The following is a 22951-nucleotide window of genomic DNA, read 5'->3' as shown; positions in this document are numbered from 1 at the left end:
GTGTGTATGTGTATATGCTTCCATAGACAAACACACACATATATACACACATACATATATACCTATTATATATGCACATACATATACATTAGATATACATATATCTAGTGTGTATGTGTATATGCTTCCATAGACAAACACACACATATATACACACATACATATATACCTATATATATACACATACACATTTTGTATATATATATGCATATATGTATATTTCAATATATATGAAATGTGTGTATATATATGTATGTATCTAAAAAATGCTGGCCTTTACCACAGGTTTGGGAAGAAGAGGGAAATAATTCAGAACTCAAAATGATGTTAGAAAAAATTAAAAGACAATAAAAGAAAATACACACTTAGCCTCTTAAGGGAGAAGGGTAATCTTTTGCTTGCTTCTCAGTCTGCTCTAGGCCTGTGAGCATGTAGTTCCTTCATTTCTTTAGCTTCATGACCTTAGTTTCTATTTTTAACTACAATTATTCATCCTTTCACATAGAGGGTTATCCAATAGCAGCTGAACCTCTCTGTACTCCCTGAAATATACAAGTCCCAAGGGCTGAAAAAAATTCTCTTTTAAATTTTCCTTCAATATCTCCTCTTCTTTATGTCAAAAGAATCCCCTAAACACCTCTCTGCCCACTTGTTTCTCCCCGTTGTTTCTGTTTTCCCTGGCTTCTTTCTAAATTTTCTTTGCTTAAATATTCTGTTCTGATTTGACCTCACATCTGTTCTAATTATAAAACTAGTACACAGGGTGACATATATTGTTTCTTCAGGCTGGCTTCCAAACTTCATGACTTGCCAACAAAGAATGTATGACGAATAAATTGCATCTGTGATAATGACAGGTTTCTTTAGCTGCAACACATGATGCAAAAATCCAGCAGGGGGCAAAAGGAGCCACATTTTTCAACTGAGCACGTGGGTTTCTGGTTCTGTTTGCTCAAAGGACATTAGCACTTAGAGCTAAAGATTAGATTACTTAGATTAGCACTTAAATCTGAACTGCTTTATAAATCTTAAAGAATAATATCAATGCTATTTTGTCTATAAAATTATTTTAGTGTTAATTATTATTAGAATTTTATTTTAGATTATTATTTGAATTTAAATTATTATTCATTTAGTCTAGGGGATCCTTAACCTTATTTGTGTCATGGACCCCTTTGGCAGTCTGGTGAAGCTTAAAGACCCCTCCTCAAAATCATGTTTTTCAAAGTATGAAATAAAGTTCCTAAGGTTACAAGGAAACAAGGAAACTAATTGTATTGAAATAGTTACCTAAATATTTGGAGAAAAAAAAAAGTTCATGAACCCCAGGTTAAGAACCTCATATCTAGTCCAATCCCTGCGTTTTACAGGTGAGGAAACTGAGAGAAGTGATTTGTCCAAAATTACATGGCTAATTGCTGGCACAGCCCAGCGCAAAACTATGGTCTCTTGACTCCAATTTCAGTGCTTTTTCTCCAAATAGTTTCTCAAGCATCATGTCCAAGATGAGATACTAAGGGATTGTTTCATTTTTGTCTCTTCATCTCCAGTACCCACAGTAGGTGCTTACTAAGTGTTTATTGAAATGTGAAGAGTTAGCAAAGGAGACTGAGAAGTTGTTGGAGAAATAGAACCTGGAAAGTAAAATGTCAGGGAAATGTCAAAGAAATATAGAAATCAAGGTGAAGGGAAGCATGTGGATAGATTGGGTTTTTGAGAGCAACTTCAGTTTTTTAAACAGACAATTCTGCTACAAGCATTTTGATTCTAAATTGGAACAAACTATTTACTTACATGACAGAGCACACAAGTTATATTTTCTGCCTCTTAATATGTTTCCTCACTGAGGCCAGACCTTACTCATAGGACAAATTGTCTTGATGTTATTTGAGAAGCCTGAGTGACAATAATGGCTCACACTTATCTAAAACTTTGTGAACTGTTTGCAGGAATGGGCAAGCTTACAACAAATGGACAGCCAGATAATACACTGACATCCCCAAGATAGTAAAAAAGCAAAAGGAGGAGCTCTAGTGTGATGGGTAGATCTTTTGCAGATTTATTGGAAAACATGCACAGACAAAAATCTTACAGGACAAAAAGTCATGGAAGGGTTGAAGTCTGAATAAATAGAATACAGCTCTGATGAAATAACAGATTTAGCAATTCAATTCAACAAACAATTTAGCATCTATGGGTGCAAGGCACTAGTAGGAGCTGGATATACAGATTTGAAAACCAACATGGTCCTTGCTGTCAATGAGCCAATATTCTTAGCATGGATAAGATCTATACTAAAATAGCCATGATACAAGGCAGAATGTAATAAGGGAGGAAAAAGAAGGAGGAAGGAGAAGGGGTCTAGACCAGGGGTGTCAAAATTACAGTCATAGATTAGATTAAAATATAATTGGGAAATATTTAATAAAATAAAAGAATACAATAAAGCATAGATAATATTACTTTAAACTAGGTCAATATGCAGCCCACAGTGATCTTTATGTACAGATTAGGGCTCCCCATTTCTACTTGACTCCCCTGATCTAGACAAAAGAGTAAGAGAAATTTGAGGAGGGAAGAGATCATTTTTTGCTAGGGGGATCAGAGAAAATTTCATAGAGAAGTCCATCAGTCAACAAGCATTTATTAAACATTGACTATGTGCCAGGAACCATGATAAGCACTAGGAATTCAAAGAAAGACAAAAACCCAGTCCTTGCTCTCAAAGAGTTTACATTCTAATGGGGGAAACAATATAAAAATAGCTACATATATGGAAGCTATATAGAGTGCAAATAGAAGGTCATTTCTGAGAGAAAACATCAACAGTTTGAAGGGGGGGAGGGATGGTACGGAACATGAGGAAGTGAAAAGGCCTCCTGTAGAAAGTGGAATTTGAGCTGAGACATGAAGGAAGTCTGGAAACCAGGAGGTGGAGATGAGGAAAGAAACTATTCTAGGCATGGGAATCAGCAGTGAAAAAGCCTAGAGTCACAAGATGGCATGTTGTATATGAGGAGCAGCAAGATGGCCATTGTTGTTGGATGAAAGAGTGGGTGGAGTAAAGTATAAGAAGACTAGAAAGGTAAGATATGGTTCCTAAGCTAGGTGGTGTTGGAAGAGAATGATTTAAATTAGACAGAGACATAGAGGGATTGCCTCCCAGGCTTGGAGGACTGCATGGAATTGAGAAAGGTCAGGATGATGAAATGAATGAATGAGTAAATAAATGAAAAAACTAAGAATTTATTATTTTCCAAGCATTGTACTAAGTGCTGGGGATGTAAATATGAAAAAGAGGCAGAGCTTTTTCTCAAGAGTTCATGTTCTAAGTAGGGGAGTCAAGAGATAACAAGAATCCCAACTTCAGGGAGGAGGCAAAGGTCCTAAGATAGCACCAGTAGGTAAGATGACAGTGCCTAGAGCTTTCGAGGGTGCTCAAAAGCAGGACAGATCAAAAGACTCAGTGAACTTTAGGTCAAATTGGCAGGGCAGATGGTAAGGATTGGTGGTCTTTCATCTCACCAGGATTATAATTGGTTACTCCCAGCTATGAACATGAGCATCCATGTGCCTCTTCCTAGTTGGCCTATCAGCACCCTGAGGAGAAGCTTGTGGACTAGTTTGACTAGAACACAGAGTTTGTGAAAAGGAGTAATGTGAAATGAGGCTAGAAAGGTAGGCTGGAGACAGTGTGGAGGGCCTCAGATTACAGGCTAAGTGATTTACATTTTATCATATTGGCAATGAGAAGCTACTGAAGATTTTTGATTTTGGAGGGGGTTTTGTTTTGTTTTGGAGAATACAAATGCCATGGTCAAATCTCTGCATTAAGAATATTATTTTGGCAGCTTTGTGAGGATTGGATTGAAGGTAGGAGAGAGCAGAAGGAGGGAAAGACCAATTTGGAGGCTATTATAGTTGTTCTGGTAAAAAGTAATGAGGGTCTGAATTAGGGTAGTGGCTGTGTGAATGGAGAGACATTTCTGAAATATAATTCATATGTTTTGGATTATATGTTTGGCTATTGATTGGATTGAGGAGTGGGGAGAGGAAGAGTATTATCAACAGAAATAGGCAAACAGGGAGGGAACAGATTTTGGGGGGAATGCTGATGAATTTTAGTTTGGTACTTGTTACTTTTAAGAGGCCAGAGGATATATATTTTATATACACACACACACACACACACACACACACACACATATACACATAGGTGTATATATGTGTGTCTGTGTAGTATGTGTGTGTATATATACATATATATCCCCTAAGCTCCATTCTCCATTTTCATAATGGAAATATATGTATGCATATCATAGATATCTATACACAAATGTACACATACACATACATGTGTTTATACAGAGATATCTACATAGAGGATAGATATCTTTATACACATGTATGTATATACATCCCCTAAATTCCACTCTCCACTTTCAGCTTATCTATATCTATATATCTCCTGATCATATATACATATATGTACACATATATGTACATATATCTCAATAGTCATTTGCATAGAGTAGTTGTAAGTCACCCTCTGAATAAGGGTGGGCTTATGAAGAAGAATATATATAGAGAAGAAAGTTGTCAAAACAGATCACTGGGGGACACCCATACTCTGGAAGAAGGGAAAAAAATCAACCAACAAAGCAGAGAAAAGGAAGGTGACCAGGACGTAGCAGTGTCTTGGAAACCTAAGGAAAAGAGTTAATTCAATCCAACAGATTTACACCTACTGCATGCAGACCTTTGTTCTAAGAACTGCAGAAGATAAGATAGATGCTCAGCCTTCTTGGAGCATCAGCAAATAGGAAGATAACATGCATATAATGATATTTATAGTACACAATATCACAGTATGTACAAATACTTTATGAAGTGGGGGAGGTGGTTACAAACTGGAAATCAGGAAAAGTTTCATGAAGAAGGTGCTTTAAAGGATGGACAAAGATGATTGGGGAAAGAGAGATTCCAAGCATACAGGACACAGGTACAGGATTTTGGGGGACAGAGTTCATTTTGGCTGGAGCAGAATTTGCTGAATGGTAATGAGCTATGGTAGGAAGGCTTTGAATGTCTAGAAGAGTTAACAGTGTCTATAACAGTGAGGAAGGTTAAGGACATTGTGGACTGAGAAAAAAAAGGGTTATGGGATACAGTCATGAAAGATCATTGGTGACCTTGGAGGGAATTGTTTCAGCAGATCAAAGAAACAACCTTGTATGACAGTGTGTAAATATTATTGTTCCATTTTATAGGAAGTCTCAATGACGTTGACTGACTTGTTCAAGGTCACACACCCAGGAAGCTGCTGAGATTGGTTGGAGGCCAGTTTCTGATTCCAAGTATAGCAGCAGTCTTCTCAGGTGAGAGGCAAAAATTTCCCTGCTCCAAAAGATCTTGGCAGAAAAGGCTGCAAGACCATAAGTATAGATTCACTTTTTTCTTAGAATGAGAAAACTTCACTGCAGTGATAATTTCCAAACATATCAACTAGATGACAGGTTGGCAATAGCTTAAAGTCAATTAGTTATTAGAGCCTTCCTAATAATTGTTGGCATTGTAAAAATCGCTTTAAAAGGTTCACAAAGCGCTTTGCATAATTTTTCTCATTTGAGCCTCACAACGACCCAGGGGGCTAGATGCTACCATCCTACACATGAGGAAATGGAGGCACACAGCAGTGAACTGAGGGGATCAGGGGTCTCATAGCGTATACGAATGATTCCTTTCATATCAATCATCGGACAACAGGTTTTGGTGGTAGGAAGGGTGTGGCATAGCCAATTGGATTGGGAGGACGCTCTCCGGGTGCGGATGAACCCAGGTCGGGGCTGGAAAACAGAGAACCTCCCGGGCAAATTTCTCCTGCGTCACTACTGTGGCCAGTGCAGCATGGTCCTGCCTGTCCCCTTGCCCTGCTTGATTGGTTCATTGAGGGGAGATTTGAGTCCAGGCTGCCCGACTTGCACGCACCTTTCCATCTGGCCTTCCAAGTGGGCCCGGTCTAATGATAACTTCAGTGGGTGGGGGCGCACCCCTTCCCTGGGGGCGGGGGAGAACGTGAAAGGACGTGTACTCTGCAGTTCGGGGTTTTCCGCACAGCCGCGCTTCCCCGGCACATTCAGGGGGCGCCCATCGGCATCACCTAGTGGCGCACTAGGTGCACGCGCCGCCCTTCTCCTTTCCCCTCCCCCGCCCCTCCTCCGGTCTGGCTCGGGGGCGCGTGCGTGGGTGCCCCTCCCCCCTCCCGTGGGTAGCGGCCGGAAGTAGCACTTTCCCGGAAGGTTCGGAATCAAACGCAACGGAACCGGCTGCCAGAGGCAGGATCTTCACTGCCGCGGCCTGGGCCCGGGATTGGGCCCGATAGGGCCGGAGCGGGAAATGGCAGCAGGGGCCTGGACCGCCTGCTAAGCCGTCGCGGGGAGCGCATTCCGTAGGAATTAGCGGCGATTAGGGCATGGCCGGAATCGGGGTCCCAGCTCCGGGGGACTCTCTCCTGGGCCCAGAGGCCGAGAAGGGCGCCGGGGCCTCCCCACAGCCTCCTCTGGCTCCGCCGCCGCCGCCCCCGCCGCCGCCGCCGCCGCCGCCGCTCTCGCCTCAGGGGCCGGCGGCGCCGGTGCCCCTGCAGCGGGAGCCGCTGTACAACTGGCAGGCGACTAAGGCGTCGCTCAAGGAGCGCTTCGCCTTCCTCTTCAACACGGAGCTGCTGAGCGACGTGCGCTTCGTGCTGGGCAAGGGCCGCGGGGGCGCCGGGGCGGCCGCGGCCGGGGGCCCCCAGCGCATCCCCGCCCATCGCTTCGTGCTGGCCGCCGGCAGCGCCGTCTTCGACGCTATGTTCAACGGCGGCATGGCCACCACTCGGCCGAGATCGAGCTGCCCGACGTGGAGCCCGCCGCCTTCCTGGCTCTGCTGAGGTGAGTGAGGCCCAGGGTGGGCCTTCGTGGCCCCCGGCAGGGAGTGCGCCAGGCCCGGCCGGCTGTCGGGAACCTTGGCCTGGGAAAGGGGGCGGAGAGGCGGCGGCGGGCACGGGAGGGGACAGTCTTCCTCTCGGGCTCGGGTGGCTACCCCCCTGTAAGCGTTTCTAGAAAACTTGTGACCCTCCTTCTCCTGTGGTGAGAGAGCCACGCTCTGTGCACTGAGCTGGAAAGCGCATCTGTCCGCAGACGCCGGCTGGTAGACGGCCCAGGTCTGTTAAGTACCTGCGCCGTGCCTCCTGCGGTCAAGGTCAGACCGTGTTTTGTACACAGGCAACAACGGATATCCATCTGCTTCCAAGGTGACACTCTCATCGCCTGTATTCTTTTCATTTTTTTGGCCCTTCAGTGATGATTTCTGATTAATCAGTCATTCATTAGACATTATCAGACATTTATGACTATGTGCCAGGCTCTGTGCTAAGCTCTTGTAATGCAAAAAGAGGCAAAAGACAGCCTCTGCCTTCAAGGAGTTTACAATCTAACGAGGGAGACAACACACAAACAAATCTGTACAAAGCAAGTTGTATACAGAATAACTCGAAATGTGAATGATTGTACTTTTCTATCAGATTCCTGAGCAGGGTTATAGAAGCTTACTGGGGGAAATGTAGCCCCCATTCTGCTTATCGCTACAGTACTGTTGCACGGTATATTTCTTTTCTAATTACTCTCTTAAAAAATGCATTACATGTATTGTATTCCCGATAATTTTTCCTATTTATGTACCATTAAATGGAAGTAAATGAGGGTGGAAGATGTTATTTCAGTTTCTGTTGCTTTGAAATGTGGCTTTGAAGATGTTTTAGCCAAAAGAATAAATGTGATGCAGTTTCATTTTTTTTTCTTTGTAATTAAAAGTTAGTAGTGGGTTTATCATAAAATTACCTGACCAAAGCATTTGGAATTGGAGGGAACCTTATAAATATCTCAGCACAATATCCTCATTTTACAGGTGATGTACCTGAGGCCCAGGGAGGTAAAGTGACTAACAAGTTAAAAAAATTGGCATTTGAACCCTTGTCCTTTAACATCCCAGCACTCTTGTGGACCTTATGAGGATTTGCTTTCTCCTGAAAAAAGTGTGGCTTATTTTCAATTTCAGGAGAATAAAATAGTACACTGTCTTATCACTGTTGATTTGAGAAGATAAGTAAGTTAAGCCTTTCTTGGTGAATAAACACTTGTTGAATTGAAAACGTTGGGCATCCTCAGTAAAGTTTTCAGGATTTGTAACTTGAATAACTGCAATTTGATTACAAATACCTTTAGTATTTTAGTTATTAGGAGTTTGAAACCTTTAAAATGAGTAAATTTGAGTAATGTTCTAAGCATTTAATACATGATATTAATAGTATATTAACATTTTGGGCTATCCCAAGTTTCAGAATCAGTATAATTTTATGTTGACCTTTGGGAATGAAATTTCTCAGTTTAAGTGCAACCTAAAATTTTATAGAATCATAACTTTTTTTTAGAGCTCAAAGTGATATAGATTATTTAATCCCAAGGAAAAAACCAATTAATTGGTTGGTAAATGAGAAAAAGAGGGAGAATACCTTGGAATTTCCCACCCTCACTCCCTTAATTCAGAGCGTATTCATGATATTGGTTTTCAATAGAAAACACAGAGACTTTTTTGTTTTAACATTTTATTGTTATTTCACATGTTTATGACACAATATTAATTGCTTAAGAGTCACATCATATTTAGTACATTGTTTTTGGCACTTTTATTCCATTCATAACAGGTATAAAGAATTTTCCATTTTCCCCTGGGAAGTATTTCCAGAAGTTTGTACTGTCAGTTTTATTTGATAAAATGAGTGTAAGTTCCACTGTTTTTGTGTTCTTAGTCTTCCTTTCATGACTAATTTTCCTTTCCAGAAAAATGTAGCATATGCTACTATCATACTTTGAGTTGTTCCCAAATCTGACTATTTATCTGTCCAGTTTGGTGTCAGTTTTACGAATATTTGCCCTGGTGGATTGTTTTCACATACAAGTGGTGCAGTTCTTAGTGTTGGTTTGCATGTGATAGCTGATTGGTTGTTTATTCCATATACTTCATTTGGATATACTGGTCCTGGGTCATCTATCCCTGTCCATGGTGTTTCCGTATTTACTGGTACATTTCTTACTAGTGTTTCTTCTGTTGCTAGTGGTGTGTCACTTACTCTCTTATGCTCAACTTTGATTATCTTCTTCTACTCCTTGGTTTTTCATGCAAGGATGACCTATTATGTATCTAGCAAGATATGTTTTTGACCTATGGTTTTAACCCATAATTAATTCTTTGCTGATTATTTGAACCAGCTGATTCAGAGTCATTTTCTGTTCCTGCTGGTCCTGAGTGTATAGGTGGACCACTTCTGCTTGTCATAAAAAATATTCTGGAAATTTAAAGCCAGATGTAAAAATTTAAAATTTTTTTCTCTGCCTGTGAGCTCCACTGTAGCGGTTTTCTGTTGTGCCTCCCACTCTTTATCCTAATTTTTGTTGCATTTCTGCTTTTTGTCCTTCTGTGTAGTTAGGTTTTATTTGTGGTGCTTTTCCTAACTGTCTCTTTGCCAAATTTTTTTAGTCTAGTTGGTTTAAAGTAGTAGGAAGGTGAAGTCTCCTGTTGTCATCATTTCAATGGGTATTATGTTTTTTATAGTTAGAAATTGTGTTTCCGCTCTGTCTACCTCTAATCTTGATGTTGGGTTAGTTGTTCCTTTTTTTTTTTGTAGGCAGTGGGGTTAAGTGACTTGCCCAGGGTCACACAGCTAGTAAGTGTTATGTATCTGAGGCCAAATTTGAACTCAGGTGCTCCTGAATCCAGGACTGGTGCTCTATCCACTGCACCACCTAGCTGTCCCATTAGTTGTTCCTGTACTTGGTTAAAATTGTTTTGAAGTTCAAGTAGTATTCCTATTGCTTTAGCTCGTTGGTTTCCCATGGTAGGTATTCTAGTGTTTCTAGTGTACTGTTGTCTGATTCCCATGGCATTATATTGTTTGTGTCTTTTGCTATTCGTAGTGTTGCAGTTAGATCATTATTACATTGCTTTGGCCTTCTGGTCCAGTTTCAGTCATACTTTTAATTGCTAAGTTAAATTTTTCTTGTTCTAGTTTTAGTAAGTTTAAGTCTGAACAAATGGTTGTTAGATGTTGAAAGTCTGCTGGATTTAGCCATACTCCCCATACATTAGCACTGATTAGTGCCCATGGTATTAGTATTTGTGCATGCATGCTGTCATTGTGCATTGATCTAGGTGAGGTGAATGTTGTTGCACGTTTTGGTAATGGTATATGACATGTAATGGTAACATAATCTCCTCCATTCTGTTGTGTTAGAAAAGTCCCCAGTATTACACCTATTCCCCTACCTCCCCTAGAACCCCTACTTTGTTTTTGCCCACTTCCCCCAAGTCCCATGGCATCTGCATCTTCACTTAATTGCTTTAATGTTGCTTTCTTGGTTCTGTTAACTGCTGTGAAGCTAGCTGTTGCTTAAAGTATTTTCTTGCTTAGTTATCTTGGTGGCTGTCTTTACCACCTGGTTGGTTAGGTTTTTTTCTTAATTTTAAAATGTTTAGTTAGTAAAGTTTGTCTTTTTACCTTGTTAGGTGTTGGTGCTGTTGGAAAAAGTGCTTTTTTTGCTTTGAATACTTTGTTTCCTATCCAGCCATCTAAGTCCTCAGCTGCTTCTGTTGCTTCCATGCTGGATTGTGGATGTATGGGTTGATTCTTTGTTCACGTATAAGTTTTTATCCTTTGTTGAGTTCTTTTGCTGCTTTATCTGATGAATTTGTTGGTCCTAGGTAGTTATATCCTAGCAGTGTATACCCTGAAATTGAAAATATTTGGTTAATTTCTTGTTTATTGATGCTTTGGTTGAATATGTTGCTGTGCTTGCCTTTTCTGGTTTGTGTTAGGCATCAAGATGTTCCGAGAAGAACCATTCTCAGTTGAAATTCTGAGTCAGAGTTGGCAATGAAATCTCTTGTGCTGGTGGTTTAGGTCCTTCCAGGCTGTTGAGATATCTTACATGGCTTTTGTAGGGGTAGACAAGTCTTCTCTCCAGTCCTCCAACTTCGGTACTGCTTGTCACCATGGAACATAGTTTTCATTGTTGTTTCCAGACCATTACTAAGTATTTGAAGATATTTGGTATTCCTTTGTAATCTTGTAGTCCAAAGTCACCCCCTATTTGCTTTGCTAGGTATAAGTTTAAACATCTATAATTGGTTGAGTGTGTTCAGGTTTTAGTTCACATCCTATTCTGACTTTTTAGCCATTATTATTGGAGTAAGTTCAATTGTTTTTGATCCTTTACCTTTTTGACCTATTCCAACTGACTGTCCACACATCACTTGGTTGACATATTGATCTAGTCCTGCTCGTTCACCCATATTATGTTTTTATGAGTGCAGTGAATAGAAAGCTCACATTTACTGGACTGGAGCAACCAGCATTTCTAGTTATGTGACATAGTTTTTGTGTTATTAGTGATTTTTAGTGCTAGCAGGACCATGTAATAAGATAGTATTTCTTTTTCCCCATTTATGCAGAATGAACATTATAGCGTGTAACACTTTAACTGGATTCTATTTAGCGTGAATATTTTGTACACTTTGTGTCTTGTATGGTTTCTAGTTCAGTTGTGTTTTTTCTAGTAAGTTGGATGCTTTTTTTTCTTTTTCAGTTGATAGCTTTAGGCAGTAGCATTTCTACTATTGTTGCTTGCTAAATTTTCTCTGCTAGGCTGTGCTATGATGTCTGTTTTACACTGACCTCTCTTTTCTGGAATAGGTCAATAACAGTATGTTAAATACTTATTTCTTTCTGAGTATGTATAGTTTTGGCTTTTTTTGGAGAATGGTGGCTCTTCTTTTATCTCTGGTTCTTTAGTTTTTTTTTGTTAAAGAAGTGCCTTGATATTTATATTCTGATCATGTAATCCATATGAATCCCAGAGAGATGACAGGCCTTACTTGAAATCATACAACTAATTTGTTGTAGATCTGGGTCTAGAACCAGGCCCACTGACTCCCACTACTACACCTATCTCTGTCTCTCTTTGAAACAGAGGGTAAGGTGAGGTGTTGGTGGAAGTTTTAATCATTTGGATATAGGGAGAAGATAAATTCTTCTTTTTATCTCCCCTTTGTCTTTAGAATTTGTACATTATTTTTAGCTAAAGTGGCCAACTTTATACTTTTTGTAGTAGCAAAAAACTGGGCACAAAATGAAGTAGGTGGCCATTAATGATGGAATGGTTGAATAAATTGTGGAATGTGAATGTAATACTATATTATTATACTGCAAGAAATAACAAATATGAGGAATTGAGAAAAGACTTGTATGGGATTGCCCTGTATGAACTGGTGATGTAAACATAAAAGAACAGAATAAAATAGTGACAGCAGTAGCATAAAGTAAAAGAACTCTCATTGACTGCCAAAGTGTGATTAATTATAATCTATCCTGGACCTGAAGAACAGATGGTGAAATACTCCTTGTCCTCTGAGTAGAGAGTTTGGGGGACTACATAAGTTGCATAAATTTTCGAATGTGGGTTGCAGCTTGTTTGGTTTTGTTTAACTTTTTTTCTGTTATAAGGATGGGTTCATTGGGAAGGGAGGGGAAAGGATTATGCTATAAATACAAAAGCATCAATAAAACTTTTAAAAATAAATGAAAAATATTTTTTAAAAAAATTTTTAGGCATCATCTGAACATTTATTTTTATCATTATTTTTGGTTAGGCAGTTGGGGTTGAGTAACTTGCCCAGGGTCACACAGCTAGTAAGTGTCAAGTGTCTGAGGCAAGATTTGAACTCAGGTCTTCCTGACTCCAAGGCTGGAGCTCTATCCACTGCACCACCTAGCTGCCTCGAAAATATATTTTTTAAAACTACATTTTGAAAATAGTAGTTCAGAAATGATGAAAGACTTAATGAACTAATGTTGAGTGAAGTGAGCAGCACTAGGAGAACATTGTACGAAGTAACATCAGCATTGTGTGATGACTTAACTTGGATAGATTGAGCTCCTCTCAGCAACGCAGGGACCTAAGACAGCACCAAAAAACTCAAGATGGAAAACTGTCCACATCCAGAAAAAGAGCCAGGGAGTCTGAATGCAGATCAAAGCATACTGTTTGTTCTTGCTTTGTTTTGTTTCTTCTTTCTTATGGTTCCTCCCATTGGGTTCTAATTCTTCACATGACTAATGTGAAAATATGTTTAATATGAATGTATATATAGAGTCTATATCAGATTACACACTGTCTTGGGAAGGAGGGAGGGGAAGGAGGAGGAGAAAAAATTAGAACTCAAAATCTTAAGGAAGTGACTGTTGAAAACAGTCCTGGGCAAATCATTTAACCTCTGTTTGCTTCAGTTTCCCCAGTTTGTAGAATGGGGATAATAACAGAGTCTACTACATAGCGTTATTGTGAGGATCAAAGGAAATAATATTTGTAAAGTGGTTAGTATACTGCCTGGCACATAGTAGGCAGTATATAAATGCTTATTCCCTCCTCTATCCCTCATCCCCAAATATCCCTGAAATGACTTTGCTTAATGGGGTCTCTCACCAAGTTTTTATATAGTGCTTTTACTGTCCGCTGCTTTTGTATATTTTATGAGTCAATTACTCCTCATAGTCTTCCAGTATATTTCTCTCTAAGACAATCAGAGGTGTCAAACTCACAGTGGGTGGAGTGGGCACCGAAACTCCCTAGTGAGAGAACCAGATTAAAATGTAATTGGGAATTGTTTAACAAAAATAAATAAAAACACAATAAAACAGTGTTGATTTGTGGTTTTCTAAGTCAACGTGCTGCCATTAGGAATCTTTTTTCTGTTTGAGTTTGAAACAACTAGTCTGAACTATCAAAATTTTGGTTACTGTTTTGTTGCCATTTCACCCCTTTTGTCTAGGAAGTCAGGTATTTACTGATTAAGAAGCTTTTTAGGTTCTATTGTTCTTATTAGTGCAATTGATTTATATTGGTTTAACTTTTGTATGACATACAGATTTCAGTGTTTTTTCTCTCATCCGTATTTTCTTTTTCATCATCAGTAACTAATTTGAATAGGTCAGAATTGAGTGATTTCAATTGTATGCCATCTTTCTTCTGATTTTTATTCTTTTTTTGTATCATTATATTAATTTTGATTTTGGTCCAAGCAATCAGTGTTCTGATTGTACAGAGGTGACTGATTTAACAAGTTATTTACTGTTTGTTAATTGAATCAGTTTGATTTTTGTGATTTAATGAGGTGCTCATCATGCCCAGAACCTAACAGTTCTCTTTTTGAAGAAAGTATTTGTGATGTATAGATGTGGGGCATTTGTGTAGTCTTATAAGCCTTTGGTTTCTCTCATTACTTGTTCCTGCTCCATATTTTCCAGTGTAACCCATTCCCAATTTTGGAATGAAGTTACCAAATATCAAGGTACATATCTTAGAGAGTTCTCAAAATTCCTTAACCTCTTCATTCTCTGAAGTAGATCTTAGGTGTATAAGCTGCAGTTTCTTTCATGATCTTTTTTCAGATCCTTCAAGGGAGAAGGGGAAGCATTCACTAAGCACATACTTTGTGCCAGGCATTGTGACTAAGCGCTTTACAAGTATTAACTCATACAATCAAATGAGCTCTTTACCAGCATATATCCCATGAAGTGGTGTTTCTTGTTGCTTTTGTACTTAAGGTATCACCAACTCTTCATGTTCTTTTTTTTTTGGTGGGGGGAGCAGGGCTTCTCCAAAGAAAACCTGGGAGTCAGCTTCCATTTACTTGTAGTTTTCTTTTGTCTATGTGTGGTAAATCCCAGGATTCTGATGAGGTAGTTTGTGGTTCAGTGGATAAAGTTCTGGGCCAGGAGTTAGGAAGACCCAAGTTCAGATCCAGCCTCAGACACTTGCTAACTGTGACACTGTACAAGTCAGCCCTCAGTTTCCTCAACTGTAAAATGGAAATAGTAGCACCTACCTCCCAGGGTTGTTACAAGGATCGCATGAGATAACATATATAAAGCACTTTGCAAACCTTAAAGTTATATGCATCTATCCCCCTTCTCTATACTCTCACATCATTTGTCCTGATTCAGTCTAGGATTTTAGCTATGAAAAGGATGAGCTATATAATTTGAAGGGATAGTAGTAAGATCTAGTGTGGGTTTTTTTGGTTTTTTTTTTTGTTTGTTTTTTACCCCCAGGAAGGAAGAGACTTGGTTATATTTGTGGGTAGCAGGAAAGTAGCCAATAGAAAGAGAGCATGGTGAGAATGCTCAGCAGAGAATGGTGTAAAGGAGAAAGAAGATGTTATTAAGGGATTGGGGAACAGAGAAGGTGAGCAGAGAAATTGGCATTCTCTCTAAAGTATGGGGCGACTAAGTTCGGAAGGATTGTGTTGGGAGGCTTGAGTAGACAGGGTTTAGAATACACACTTTTTGTGGTAGCAAAGAAGTAGAAACAAAAATGATGTGCATCACTTGCGAAATGCATAAACAAATTGTGATATCTGAATGTAATAAATATTACTGTGCTGTAGTAAATAATGTGATGAGGGGGCCATCTCCAGTCATCCTGATCTGTGTCTTCCCACTGGACCCAAATGGCTCCAGGGGAGAAAGTGAGGCTGGTCACCTTGCATAGCCCTCCCTCACTTAAATCCAATTCACTTGTAAGTCTTGGCATCATCTTCCTGATGTCATGGTCCTCTTTGAGAACGAAGGACGAACAACAGTGTGATGAATACAGAAGAGCGATGATGTCTCATATGAATGATGAAAAGTGGAGAAAGCCAAACCAAAACAATATACACAGTGATTATTAGCAACCTACATGGAAAGAACAAAAACACACTGGAAATTTGAATGCCATGAAATCATAATGACCAAGCTTAGCCCTAAGAAGAGATATATTGTCTTTTGCTATTTTTTGTGTCCCCAGCTCTTAGCACAGTGCCTGACACGTACTAAGCCCTTAATAAGTGTTTATTGAATGAATAAATAATAAGAAAGCACCTCTCTGTTCTTTACGGAAATGGTTTACTATGGGACTGGGAACACTATATCAGATGTCAGATGTGTTGGTTAGTGTTGCTAAACTTTTTGATCTCTTATTCTTTGTTGTAAGGAATGGCTTTTAAGGAATGTGGAAGGATATAGGGAAATGTAGGTGAGGGCTAAACAGGTATCAATAAAATTTAAACTATATACATTGAATTGCATTTTCATCTATAATGATTTTATTTATCTGGGGCTTTTTTTTTTTGGTTGGTGAGGCAGTCGGGGTTAAGTGACTTGGCCAAGGTCACACAGCTAGTGAGTGTTATGTGTCTGAGGCTGGATTTAAACTCAGGTCCTCCTGACTCCAGGACCAGTGCCTCTTCTCTGGGGCTTTTTAAGATGAATTGTAGTGCATTCCAGTTCAGGATTTTCAGTATGCTGAGCTTTATTCAAGGTATATAAAGCACCTCATATCTCAGGTCCTACTCAGTTCTACAAACATTTTAGTGGTTTAAGAGCACAAGTGTTAAGTTTTTAAGTAATTAAGTAATTCAGGTAATGGAAGAACATTAACAGCTAGGGCAGGGGTGGGGAACCTGAGGTCTTGAGGCTGCAATTTCTCTACTCCTGATAGGGGATGTTAGGAAAGGCCTCATGTAAGAGGTAGCATTTGAAGTGTGCCTGAAAGGGATGTAGGGATTTTGAAAAGCAGAAGTCGAGAGAGAAGAAAAGGGGGTCAGGATAAGAGATCGAGCTTGTGAGCAAGAGCACCTTTGCAGAGAGGGGGAAGAGATGACAGAAGGAGTCAGGCAACACTTGGAAAAATGGAATATTTTGTATGAGGAATAGTAAGTAGGCAAGCCAGTTTGTCTAGAATGTGGAAATTTCTGGAGTTGAAAGATAGTTTGGAGTCAGATTGTGAAGACATTTAAGTGCCTAAGAAAGGAATTTGTATTTTATCCTAGAGGGAATAGTCCCCTATTACATACTGAAACAGGGGAATAACATGACATGTATCATCATGTTACTATTCCTCATACAAAATAAAAATAAAAATTTTTTTTTTGATAGCTATATTTCAGTATAACTAATTTTCTTGGTAATCCTATGGATTTTATTTTATGCATTTAAAAACATTCTGAGAAGGAGTCCTTCAGCTTTACCAGACCACTGAAGGGGAACATGACACACAAAAATCTAGGATGTGACGTTGTGAACCTGGGGAAGTAATCATAATAGTTAACAATAGTCCTTCAAGGTGTATAACAATAACAATAATAATAGTAGCTAATATTTATATAGTGCCTACTGTGTGTCTGGCACACAATGCTTTACAGTTTTTGTCTCATTGATCCTCTCAACCCTGGAAGTGCTCATATGAGCTCCTTATGAGGTATAAGTTCTATTCATTTCTACATGGAGTAAATTCCTTCAGTGTGTTAGGCACAGTTACTATGCTTTGCATTGGGAAGCCTTAGGATCATAGATTTAAACTAGAAAGGACTTAAAAGGCCATTGAACCCAACTCTATTTTACAGATGAGGAAACCTGAGGCTAGGGAGATTAAGTGACTTGCTCCAGGTCACACAGGTGGTAAGCCTCAGAAGTAGGATCTGAACCTAGGTCTTCTAGTTCCTGGACCAGTGTTCTTTCTGCTATTTGATAACTAAGATGAAAAGGAAATAGTAGTTGTCTTAAAGGAACTTGTGTACCAGATATATATAGATACTTAAATATGAGATAATTTTGAAAGGATAAAGCAGAGCACTGACAACTGGAGGGCATCAGGAAAAGTTTTGAGCATTTGGGCCCTTTGCTGGGCCTGGAGAGAAGCTAAGTGTTTTAAAAGGCAGAGGTGAAAAAGGAAGTGCCTTCCAGGAATAGAAGACAAGAGAGGTCATCTGACATGAGCTTCTCAATTCTATGCCACTTCCATGCCTCTTCCATGCCTTTGGGTCTTTGTATGACCCTCATCCATTCTCTCATTTCCAATTTCAGAAGACGGTCTTTTTTCTTTCAAGGTAAATAACCCCTATAACCCTTCCTTTTCCTCTACCACCTTGCTCCATTAATCATACCCTTTCTGACTCACATTTTCATTTGAGCAAGCATTTATTAAGCATCAATTATGTACAAGAAAGCACTGTTAGTGATGTGGTTTGGAGTTTCTGGGAACCCTGAAATGTCAGGGTACAAGGCGGTGTCTGCATAGAATGAGTTTATGCACTCAAGCCTTTCAGTCAAGATGGCAAAGGTTTTTTGTAACGCCTCCAGAGGGGCTAGATTCCCAGTGAATCTGCTACTTAATGGAGGTGAGACAGATGCTTTATACAAAAAGGACAGTGTAAGAATCTGGATTGGGATTAAGGAGTGGTAAGTAGTTACCTGGGGCCAGGAGTGACTGTGAAAGGACTGTCAGGTAAACTAATTAAGTGACCTAAGTGGGCTGGAGTGGACCAGATGCCTTAGGCAGAGGCGCCAGTGATCTGGGTTGCCAGGGACTGGGTTGCTTTCAAAGACATGGTCTTTTCCTTTTAAAGGTCCAGGTCCCATCACCCCATCATTAGGATACAATAATACAAATGAAAAATGTCTCCATTTAACAGCTAAGGAGATTATGGTTCAGAATCATATAGCTATTAAGTGCAGAATTCAAACGCAGGTTTCATTTGATCCTCACAATTAACTCTCTCAGGTGTACATGCTATTAAAGTAATATATTACCTTCATTTACAGAGGAGAAGGCTCAGGGGATTTAAGAGATTTGTCTGTGATCATATAGTAAATATTAGATGAAGCACTTGGGTTTTTTTGGGGGTTTTTTTTGGCTATGCAGTGGGGTTAAGTGACTTGCCCAGGGTCACACAGCTAGTAAGTGTTATGTGTCTGAGGCCTGATTTGAACTCAGGTCTTCCTGAATCCAGGGCCGGTGCTCTATCCACTGTGCCACCTAGCTGCCCCTTAGAATGAAGCACTTGAACAGAGATCTTTTGTGGCTCTGGATCGAGTGCAACTTGTACTGCATCATTCTTCCACTTAGAAGACTTCAGCATCCAGCTCTCCATTGCTTGGAGGATAAAATAAAAACTTCTTAGCTTGACATTTAAAGCCTGCCACAGTTTAGCTCCAAATTATATTTTTTCCCATTTAAAAAATTCTGATCTTAGATAATGCTAAAAAAGAACATTTCCATATGCAAAGTAGAACGTAAAAAGAGGATTGTATGTGAAACCACGAATTTCTATTATATGCAACTTGCTTTTTAAAAATGAGTCTTTCATAAACTACATGTTACTTTAAAAACTGCCCTGCTTGTCTTATTTCCTCAGGACTTCTCTGTATTCCTTTTTGTGCACTTTAAAAAATACTTCAATGACCCACTCTTATTTCTTTTCACTTTTTTTGGACAATACAGTCACTAGCTCTGTCATCTCTCTCTCCTTTTCCCTCTCCCTATAAAAAACAAACTACCTTTTCAATTCTTATTTCTTTCACTCTGTTCTTCTGTATACACTGTTAAGACTCAGCCTGACCAGACTGCCAGTTGTTCACTAGACTCCACATTGTTGTCTCCAGTTTCTTTGCATTTGTCCAGGCCAGTACCCGAATGTATTTCCTCCTCATTTCTGCATGTCAGAGTTCTTCTCTTAAGGCTCCACTCAAGAACTACCTCCCTCCTCCATCAAACTTTTCCTGATCCCTCAACAGCAAGTGTTGTCTCTCCCCTCAGATGTTAATGGGGTTCTTTGGATCTTTGCTTTGTCCACTATTCCCTTCTACCTTGTATTATATTATATACATGTATACATTCTTAACTGTGTACAATTCTAATAGATTGTAAGCTCCTAGAGGGTAAGGACTGTGCCATTTTGATTCTTTCTATCCGTAATGCCTAGTGTTGAAGTTTTCTGGTGTGTTGTGGCAGCATGGTCTCAAAGAATTCAGTCAGACCACCTCTCATCTAAATACAGGCATTTATTGAGGATTGAGGCCCCTCAGAAGCTGGCTAGGTTCCAAGAGGAATTAGCAACTTAGTATACAAGACAGGGAATTTTGTAGTGTAATGGTGCTGGATTACGTAACAGAAATTATGACTATTAAAAAGGCAAGAAGGGGTTTGTTAAAGGATTAGATAATGGGGAAGTGATCCCTTCTGCGGTTTGGTGGTCAGACATCCTGTTTGTGCTGCTTTCTGATTGGCTAGCTATTGTGATTTTGTCTGGTCGAGATAGATAGTTAGGTATTGTGGTTCTGCCTTGGGCAAAAAAGGGATGATGTGATTGTGATTGTGTGCAAGGACATAGCTGTTCAAACATGTGAATTGGATGGGGGGGGCAATGGCTATATTGAGTCTGGGGGCCTCTGGTGTGGTTAAAGCCAGATCATGTAGTTAAATCAGGACATGCTTGCTGTTCATTATATTCCATAAGAAAGTTAGAATATTGGGGCTGGGGGCAGCTTTATTAGGATCCATCACTAGCACATAGGTGCTTATTAATAAATATTTATAGAATTGAATTGCTGACTGAATTGAATATGCTGACAACATAACCTCTGTCATATATGTAAACAGACCTTATATATGGAGTACAATCCTAACTCATCTTCATAGTTCCTAGAGACTTCATAGTACCACAGTGTTCATAGTGATAACCCTAGTCATCCATGAAAGTTTAAATAATAATATATCCTGATAACTAAAATGGAGGAGGGAATAATACATTTTAGATAGATTTGAATAAAATATGGTTAAACATTTTAAAGTTTGGACACTTAAGGAAAAATTAAAGTATCTTGAAATTCATTAATATGGAACTACTTGAAGATGGCAGGCCTACCTACATTATCATATTAGGCTTTTGACTCCTTATAGCTTTGTCAGCTTGTGTCCAGCATGAAGTGTGTGAGTAAATATTTACCAGTTTTTAAAATCCTGTCATACTAATGGGTCTGTTGATGACAATTTCTCCATTTTTGAAATTGTTTTCCAGATTTCTTTATTCAGATGAAGTTCAGATTGGTCCAGAAACAGTCATGACAACTCTTTATACTGCTAAGAAATATGCAGTTCCAGCTTTAGAAGCACATTGTGTGGATTTTCTCACCAAACATCTTAGGGCAGATAATGCCTTTATGCTTCTCACCCAGGTAGGTAATTTTTATTTATTAAGGTTGTTTTAGCATGTTAATTTAGTATTTTGAAAATCTGTGATGTGATGTTCTGTCATTCAGTGGAATGTCTTTGTGATATGCTGTGACTAAAAAAAATACGTTTGATGACAAGCATACCACCAGTACACCAGATCCATATATACCATCCAAAGTTTTCCAGCTTAAATAGGACCTTCCAGAGCTTATGTTGTGATGGCATGATATTCTTATACCCAAGGAAATCTTCCCACCATGTTGAAGCATCAGAGTGGGACTTGATGAGTGATTTGTCCAATTGACATTGCTGGGACTAGGACACTATCTCTTCACACCCTAGTTCAGGGTTTTTCAATTAATCACATGTTAGTAATACTTTGAATAGAAAACTTTTTTTCTGATTTATTGTGATGTCTAAAGAATTCATCGCTTAGTATTCGTTTTCATTCTGTTGGTGACAAGTCTCTTCATACTTAATGAGGCTGGTCCTTGGAAAACAGACACTGTCTGTTACTAGGATTTTACTTTGTCTTTCCATTGATGTTAGGCCCAGCCAGATTTGTGCTCTGCTACATAGCCTTCTGGACCACAGAGTCACCTCCACACCATGATGGGGCATCCAAGGCCATCAGTCTCTGTATAATGTCAAGAGATCTATGAAAAAAAATGCTGACCTCTAGCACATTGTATGGACACCCTATTAACAATTCATCGAATAACGTGAGCAAAATTGCATGTGATATGAAGACATGGATAGGTTGAGATTTTCACATTGTAGGGAGGACTTATGTTGGTGAGATTGGTACTCATCCTTGGTGAGATCATAGTAGATCCATGGAAGTGTTGAAGTAAACATCAGAAAGCCAGTTTGACTAGAACATGGAATATTTGAAAGGAAAACATAATAAGTCTGGAAAGGTAGATTAGAACCAGACTGTGATTGTATTTAAATACCAAATGGAAAAGTTTGTATTTTATCTGAGAGCCAATAGGGAGCCATTGAAGCTTTTTGAGCAGGGGATTAACATGGTCAGGCCTGTGCTTTAGAAATATCAATTGGGCAGCCATGTGGAGGATGGGTTGAAGAGGGGAAGGGCTTGAAGCAGGAAGACCGTTAGGAGATTATTATAGTATTTCAGATGAAGTGATAAGGGCCTGAACTAGGGTGGTAGCTGTGTGAACAGATAAAGAAGATAAATGCAAGATGTAGAGGTAGAAATGACAGGACAGCTACTGATTGGATGTGGCAGGTGAGGGAGATTGAGGAGTTGAAGATGACTTTGAGGTTACAAGCTTAGGTGACTGGAAGGATGACAGAATGAGAGAAATTCAGAAGAGAGAGGTAGATTTTAGAGGAAAGATTAAAAAGTTCTTTTTTAGACTTACTGAATTTGAGATGCCTAAGGGATATCCAGTTAGAAACATGCAGTAGTCTGTTATCTAAGACTAAAGCCCAAGATATAAGATTAGGGCTGGACATATAGAATTTGCAGTCAAGAGATAATTGAATCTGTGGGAAAAATGAGATCTAAAGCAGAGGTGCTTAGCTTTTTGTGTGTCATGGATCTGTTTGGTAAAGTAAATGGATGCCTTCTCAGAATGTTTTTAAGTCCATAAGTGAAATACATAGGACTACAGAGAAAGCTAATTATGTTGAAATAGCTATCTCTTTTTTTTTTTTAAGTTTGCAGACTCCTGGGTAAAAGCCCCTGAGCTAGAGAAAGAGGAGAAAAGGTCTTAGGACTTTACCTATAATTAGATGGAGAAAGTGTAGTCAAACAGGAAGAGTGAGAATTAAGAAAAAAC

General features: G+C 39.3%; 1 protein-coding gene across 1 annotated transcript in view; it reads left to right on the top strand.

Annotated features, from left to right (window-relative positions):
• The first annotated feature begins 6155 nt into the window (after positions 1-6155).
• Positions 6156-22951, top strand: part of BTBD1 (BTB domain containing 1) — a 37200-nt gene continuing 20404 nt past the window's right edge. Inside the window, 3 exon segments of the mRNA XM_020966262.2 lie at positions 6156-6872; positions 6875-6929; positions 20989-21145. Coding sequence (XP_020821921.1) covers positions 6473-6872; positions 6875-6929; positions 20989-21145 — 612 coding nt within the window. The 5' untranslated portion in view covers positions 6156-6472.

Source organism: Phascolarctos cinereus, unplaced genomic scaffold, assembly GCF_003287225.1.
Source record: "Phascolarctos cinereus isolate Bilbo 61053 unplaced genomic scaffold, phaCin_HiC Scaffold_3;HRSCAF=262, whole genome shotgun sequence".
NCBI classification, from domain to species: domain Eukaryota; kingdom Metazoa; phylum Chordata; class Mammalia; order Diprotodontia; family Phascolarctidae; genus Phascolarctos; species Phascolarctos cinereus.
Note: the sequence above shows the minus strand (reverse complement) of the source record. Positions and strands in the feature narration are given on the sequence as shown.